A 7,839-nucleotide genomic window follows, 5' to 3' on the forward strand; every position below is an offset into this window, starting at 1 on the left:
CCAATTTCAGGGGTCGTAAGTTGATGGATTAAATATTGGTTAGGAGCACAGCTCTGGAATCTGCCCCTGGGCTTGAATCCTTGATCATAAGCCATATGATCTTGAGCAAGTACCTCAATCTTTCTGTGCCTCAGTTTCCTCATGTGAAAGGAGGATAATAATGACATCTGCTTCATAGGGTTATAAATATTGAACAAGATAATAAACTTAAAGCTATTAATATTAACATGGTGGTTGGCACAGAGTAAGTGCCCAATGCACATTAATTAGTATTAGTATTTAACTAACAGTGGCTTTTACACACTCATTTGTTAGCTACTATATCTTTTTACATATAGAAAATATATATAGCCAATATTTTCATACAATTAAGGTTCTTAAAGCTTCTGCCTATATAATCTGATGGAAGCCTCATGGTGACCCCAGGAGGTAGGCAGTATGTGATTTTCCTTCTTCACTCACTGCCATCTGCCTTCTGTGGGCAGAAACTGAGACTCTGAAAGGCTAAATGATGGCCGGGGACAGAAGCCATCAGCTGACCAGTCAGCGCTGGGCCTGTGGCTTCTGTTTTCCCTTAGCAGCTCCAAATCCTTTGATGGTCATTGTGTGTCCTCTGTAAACCCTTCAGACAGGAAGAGTCAGAGACAATGATTCTCTTGACTTAGAATTTCTTAGTCAACCCATTAGATTTGATAACTTTTATATTACTATATAAATAAGTATTCCTATGTGGTGAAATGGAGATTCTGGAAGGCCAGTAACCTAAGAGAGAAGACAGGGCTTTCTTCCTCCCATTATTGGCTGAGAGACATTCCATCAGACTGTATTGAAGAAAATGGGAATGAGGTCTCTTTTTTTGACGTTTTTGGCCAGGACTGGGTTTGAACCCACCACTTCCAGCATACGGGGCTGGTGCCCTACTCCTTTGAGCCAAAGGCACCACCCAAATGAGGTCTCTTTTTTCACCTTTTCTCCAGCAAAGTAACAGTGTCCTGCTCCCCTGAATATATGGGGAGGAATCAGAATCTGTCCATCTCACTCTCGAGATAAGTTTCAAAGTACAGACCTTCCCTTCATTATCATAATTGTGGCTAGAATGTGGTTTTTTAAAAAATCAGGGACAGAGATCAAGTTGGATACCTCTTTATCTGGGGAAAGTGTGAGACACCTAGTGCTGTCTTATAGAACTAGAAGGAGTTACAACTTTTCTATTTTATTTTATTTTATTTTACTTATTTGAGTCATAGTCTCAAGCTGTTGCCCTGGGTAGAGTGCAGTGGCATCATAACTCATAGCAACCTCCGACTCTTGGGCTCAAGCAATCTTCTTGCCTCAGTCTTTGTATTTTTAGTAAAGATGGGGTCTCACTCTTGCCCAGGCTGGTCTCAAACTCATGAGCTCAAGCTAGCCACCCTCCTAGGCCTCCTAGAGTGCTAGGATTACAGGTGTGAGCCACCGCACCCAGCAGGAGTTACAACTTTCTAAAGGGAAACTTGGTAACATTCACCAAAATTTCAAATATATACCATCTTAAATCAGCAGTTCTACTGTAGAAATTCTCCCTTAAAAACACTCCCCTGTGTGAAAAATGAGGAAGTCAAGTTATTCTTTACACCATTGTTTGTAATAGGGAAAGACTCAAAAAAATCTGCCCATCAGCAGAGACTCCTAAATAAATTACGGTACTTTCAAACAAGGCAATACTATGCAACCATTAAAAAGAATGGACTTGATTTCTGTACACTAATATAGAATGATTTCTGAGATACATTAAGTACCAAAGCTGGGGGAAGGGGTCATACATATTTACACATAAGCACATGAAATATTTCTGGAGGGAGGTATAAGAAACTAGAAACAGGAGAACTGGGTAGTTAGGACAGAAAAGTAGACACTCTACTGTACATTCTTTAGTGAATTTTTTGAATTTTATTCCATTTGTAGGCATCATATGTTCAAAATAAAGTGGATTTTTTTGTTTTGAGACAGAGTCTCACTATGCCACTCTCGGTAGAGCCCTGTGGCATCACAGCTCACAGCAACCTCCAACTCTTGGGCATATGCAATTCTCTTGCCTCAGCCTCCCAAGTAGCTGGAACTACAGGCACCCTCCACAACGCCTGGGTATTTTTTGGTTGTAGTTGTCATTGTTGTTTGGCAGGCCCAGGCTGGATTTGAACCCGCCAGCTCCAGTGCGTGTGGCCGGCGTCCTAGCCGCTAAGCTACAGGCGCCGAGTTGAAAAATAAAGTTTTGTATACAAGTTGGTGAAGGGATCTGTTTCAAAAAAAGATTTTTAAACCCGACAGTTAAGTTTCCCACGGTTAGAGGCAGTGGGGTGGGGATTAGAAAGGCTGCTCAGGAAGGACAAGTTCAGGGTCTTGGCATCCTGCTCACGCTGAGACCTGACTCTCCACAGCAACAGTCGGAGGTGGCCCACACGTCCCAGACCCAGGAGGAGAAGCTGGCTGCGGCCCTCAGGGTGGAGTTACACAACACATCGTGCCAAGTCCAGAGCCTACAGGCCGAGACCGAATCCTTACGGGCCCTGGTAAGTGGGCTGAGATGAGCCCTGGCTAGGGTGACCAGATTTTAACACCGGTAAGGCGGGACAACATGGGGGAGGGGGTGGGGCAGGGGATAGGGAAGGGCAGGACAGGGGACAGGCCAGGGGACGGGGCAGGGCAGGGCCTGACAATAATGCAAACTTTGATAAGCCGTTCTCAATAATCACTTCTCAGCAATTATTTGTTATTATTACAGTTTAACATTATAAAATTAACAAAAATAATATAAAACTCATATTCTGGCGAAACAGCCACATGGCAGCCGAAAACCGTATATTCCCTTCTTGTTCTCCCGCCCATTCGTGCATTCTTTCCAAAAATCCGGACTTTTTTAGCGGGACGCAGGACAAATTGTTCAAAAGCAGGACATCTGGTCACCCTAGCCCTGGCGTCCCTTGTGTTCATTTTAACTCAACTGTCAGACTCTAGGCCTACAGGTCATAGTTTGAAAGGGATTCCAATCTGACAGCTTATGGGCTTTGCGGTTGGATACATTTTCTGACTCCCAAGGAGTATCGGAGACTGCCCCACCAAAACACCTCTCCCCAGGCTACTGCTGGGAGTGCTGGCTGCTAATGCCCGCAGCTGCCCCATTCCAGCTGTCTGGCTGCTCCAAAGATTTGCCAAATCTGGGCGGAACAGAAGACCCGTGCCTGGGAGGCTAGGCCCCGCCCCCAGCCCGCAGCCAATGACCGACCGCCAGGGGCTTTAAAAGCCCAGCCCACCTGCATCGCAGTGAAGCTGGGTTTGGGTGTAACTCTCGTTCCCTGGGGTCAGGCCGCTGCGAGATACCAGCAGACCACGTCCTCCCTTCGCACCTTTCCCTGCTTTGCCCTGCTTTCCTCATTCTCCCTTTCCTGAGAGAATCTGTAATTATTTACAAGTTCCAGCATCCCTGTCTAGGCTGTTTCTGGAGATCCCAGCCTAGGACAACTAGGAAGCTCCCTAGACTCACTGTGTTTTGCTGACAGGTCTCTTGAATTATTAATTATTAATGAAAATAATTATTTAAATAATAAAAGTAATAATGCAGCAACCCACCCTCTGATCTCTGGGGTGGACTTAAGTTCTATCAGGGTATTAAACACATTTCCTCCTAGATGCCTCCTTCAGGGAGTCAGTGGTACTGTTCTAAGCACAGCTTCATTCCTACAAGTCCAAGCGTACAAGGAGGTTGGGCTGTGTGATCCGTGTGCAGTTGAGACGTTCTGAGGTCCAATGAGGCTGAAGATAGGATCTGGGTCAGTGTAAGGGGATGTGAGAAAAGGATCTGAGGGAGAAAAATCCAGAGAAGTAGAGTTAGAAGGGCTGGGCAGCTCACTCTGTCCCTTGTGTAAACAGGCAAATTACCAAACCACAGCTTCCTCTTCTGCAACACGTGTATACCAGTCCCAGTCCACCCCATCCTCAATGTTTCTCAGGAGCCCACGAGAGGATGCAGTGATCATGCTTTTCTTACTATTAGCATCACTTGGAAGAACTCAGTATGTTCTGGGAATTTTATCAAGGGCTCTGGAGACATAAAACTAAATAGACAAGGTTCCTGCTCCCAAGGAATGAATGTGACTTCAGTGGAGGCGCTGATAACCACAGGAACCAGAGGCTCTGAATGTGAGGGAGTGGCAGGTGGGAGATAATACCTACTCTTACTGTGGGTATCAGGATATAGACTCTGTAAGGGCTGGGGGGAGCAGGTAGAGGTGGGCAGAGTCAAGGGTGGGGTTCTAGAAGTACTCCCCCCACCACAAAGTCAAGAGCTGATGCTACTAACACAGCAGTCCTGTGGAACAGGGGACTGGCACAAAGACCCTGCAATCTTGAACCCTGGCTCCATGCTTACTAGCTGGGTGCCCCCTCTAAGCTTTCATTTTCTTATAAAATGAGGGGTATTTTGGCTATCATTTCTATTGGATGTCTTAGTGACTTAAGACAACAGTGAATCATTTGTGTTCTCATTCTGCAATTTCGGCAACATTCAGCAGGGATAATTCCTCTCTGTTCCACATGCATCTGCTGGGACAGGAACACACCTGAGAACAGAGTTCACACACACATCTGGCACCTCAGCTGTGTGTCTCTTTTTCTCTCTCCACGTGACCTCTCCATGTGGCTAGCTTGAACTTCCCTATATCATGACAATCTCACAGTTGTCAGATTTGTCATGTAGCTTCCGAGTGAGCCCAGAAGCTACCAGGCCTCTGACCTTGAAAGTCCCTGAACATCACTTACACCTCATCAAAGCAGTCACAAGATCAGCCCAGACTCACCCGGAAGAGAAAATTCCACCTCTTTTTTTTTTTTTTTTTTTTTTTTTAGAGACAGAGTCTTACTTTGTCACCCTCGGTAGACTGCTGTGGCATCACAGCTCACAGCAATCTCCAGCTTTGGGGCTTAAGCAATTCTCTTGCCTCAGCCTCCCGAGTTAGCTGGGACTACAGGTGCCCACCACAATGCCCAGCTATTTTTTTGTTGCACTTAGGCTGGGGCTGGGTTTTTACCCACCACTCTCGGTATATGGGGCCGGCGCTCTACTCTCTGAGCCACAGGTGCTGCCCAAAAGCTCCACCTCTTGATGGGACACTAGCAAGATTACATTGAGAAAGAGCTTGTGGAACAGAGGTCACTGTTGCAGTTTGGCCGGGGGCTGGGTTTGAACCCACCACCCTTGGTATATGGGGCCAGCACCCTACTCACTGAGCCACAGGTGCCACCCAAGAACAAAGGTCACTGTTGCAGCTGTCTTTGGAAACATGATCTCCTATAGGATTATAATACAATTTAACTTACAAAGTCATCAGAGTGATTAATTAGATAATGTACACAAGCCCTTAGCACAGAGCCTGGCACAGAGTGAACAGTCAATAATGACATCTATTATTAATTATCATATAAAATTACTATTATACCCACTAGTAGTAACCCTAAGTTGGCATCTTCAGCCACCTGGTCACTTCATTTAAAACCCATGATCCTAAGTGTTAGAACAAATGGAAAAAGAATTCAGACCCCTAACCAAAAGACTTTGGAGCATTCTGGCTGTGATCATGACCCAAGCTTTTGTCCCCTGCCAGTTCTAGTAGATCACAATTCTGGTCACTGGGCCTTGCAGCCAAAGTGAGGAGCAGAGACTGAGCCTGAATAGGTACATGGTAACAATCTCTAATACAGTTTTCAAATACAGAAAGTTCATCCAGCCATCCCTGTTATTCTCAGAGCAACCTGTGCACACACAAGGCCCCTGTAGCTTATATAAGCTTCAGACAGCTGAGCTGGTGAGACTTGCAGTCCCCTTTGCCAACAAGGCACTGTTTGTATTGGAAGCCAGGCACAAATAATGGTGCCTGAGGCCTCCTGAACTCTGTGTTCAGTCAACTCAAATCAGGAATGGAATTCAAGACAAGAAGTCACAGAAGGTCACTATTTTACTTTCTGGGGGATTTAGCAATTCAGAGAAGTCCCTTCAATTTTCCAGAGACCTCCAGACTAAGCATGCTTCTGTGATCTCAGTTTGCTTGCTGCTGCTATCTGTGTGCTGAGTGGGCCTGGGTTATGACACCACAGCTGTAGCCTGAGCGCAGTCGCTCAAGCGCCAGAATCTCTTGGAGAACCAGGCAGCCTCTCTTTCTGCCAGAACATCAGGTACTTAGGTGGGATAGCTGGATTGGACTGTGAGTGAGATGGAAAACATGCAGGATCTTTGCTAGGGGTTCCCATGAATACCCTTGGGCAAAGGGTTCAAAGTCAGCAAGGAGAAACCTCAGGCCACAAAACCAGCCCCGGCCAAAATGCAAAAAATAATAGCCAGGCGTTGTGGCGGGTGCTTGTACTCCCAGCTACTTGGGAGGCTGAGGCAAGAGAATTGCCTAAATCCAAGAGCTGGAGGTTGCTATGAGCTGTGATGCTACAGCACTCTACCGAGGGCGACAAAGTGAAACTCTGTCTCTAAATAAAAAAAAATAAATAAATAAAGTGCCCTTTAATCGGGCTGAGGAGAGATTTAGGCCTTCTACCCTGAGGGAATCAGCAGGGGCCTCCAGTCTCCATCTCGTATAGCTCTATCAGCATTGTGATTAACATCTCATACCCCAGAGGATCACCTGCGCCCAGACAATATTCAGCAAGATATTTATACTGCTTTGTTTTTGGTTTTTTCTTCTTTAATTTCAACATTTTCCCTCTAGCTTTTTCTTTTTTCTTTCTTTTCTTTCTTCATTTTTCTAGTGTAAATATAATTTTTCATAGTTGCCTTCTTTAAAAATTAGAACTTCATTTTTACTTGTGTTTCTACTCCTATTATTTGGTTTTTTTCCCCCAATTTTATCCTGTAAAGTTTTCTGTTTGCTTGTTTTGGTTTGATTTATAGCATTTTTGTCTTTCCTCTCTACTTGGTGGAGGTGGGGTACTGTGTCTGTACAGGCTGGCAAAGAGCTGATGACCTCAAGGGAACCACCCAACCTGGCACCCCCAGAAGTTGGGGGTTTTTAAGGTTGGGTCAAAGTACCCTACTGTACACCTCTATTGCTCCTGTCTCCCTCTTTCTGTGCCTCTCTTCTCTTTGTCAATATTCCCTTTTACCCACCCGCTCTCCTTTCTCTTTTTTCTTTTTTTCTTTTTCTTTTGTAAAGACCTTTCTTTCTTTCTTTTTTTTTTAAATCTTTTTTCCCTCCTTGTTCTTTAATCTTCTCACCCTTCTGGTCCTGTACCAAAAGGACTCATCGAAACCCTAGGCCACAGGCATGGCAACTTAAAAAGCAAGAGGAAGTGAAAGGAAAATTAGGTCAAGGAAACAGATAAAAGAAAACACTCAGGAGGAAGAATCAGCAGAAAAATCCTGGCAACATGAAAAATCAGTCCAGAGCAACCCCCCCAAGGAACTGTGAGGTAGCTACTGCAGAGGATTCCACCTACAAAGACATGTTAGAAATGACAGAAAGGGAATTTAGAATACAGATGAAGAAAACAATGAAGGAAATGATGGAAACAAAAAGGAAACTGCTGATAAAGTGGAAAATAACCAAAAGGAAATCCAAAAACAGAATCAAATAAGAGATTAATGATATGAAGAATATAGAAAGGATATTGCAGAGATGAAGGAACTGAAGCAGTCAATTAGGGAACTTAAAGATGCAATAGAAAGTATCAGCCAGCTCGGCGCCTGTGGCTCAAGCGGCTAAGGCGCCAGCCACATGCACCTAAGGTGGCAGGTTTGAATCCCCAGCCTGGGCCTGCCAAACAACAATGATGGCTGCAACCAAAAAATGGCTAGGCATTGTG

The 7,839-nt window shown here is 44.9% G+C and overlaps 1 protein-coding gene across 1 annotated transcript in view; it reads left to right on the forward strand.

The window, feature by feature from the left end:
- The window catches only part of BFSP2 (beaded filament structural protein 2), a 142,147-nt gene that overhangs the window by 49,191 nt on the left and 85,117 nt on the right, over positions 1-7,839 (forward strand). Inside the window, exon 5 of the mRNA XM_012804907.1 lies at positions 2,418-2,549. Coding sequence (XP_012660361.1) covers positions 2,418-2,549 — 132 coding nt within the window. The remainder of the gene's footprint in view (positions 1-2,417; positions 2,550-7,839) is intronic.

This window comes from Otolemur garnettii, unplaced genomic scaffold (assembly GCF_000181295.1).
Source record: "Otolemur garnettii isolate 467f Iridium unplaced genomic scaffold, OtoGar3 scaffold00032, whole genome shotgun sequence".
Lineage (NCBI taxonomy): Eukaryota > Metazoa > Chordata > Mammalia > Primates > Galagidae > Otolemur > Otolemur garnettii.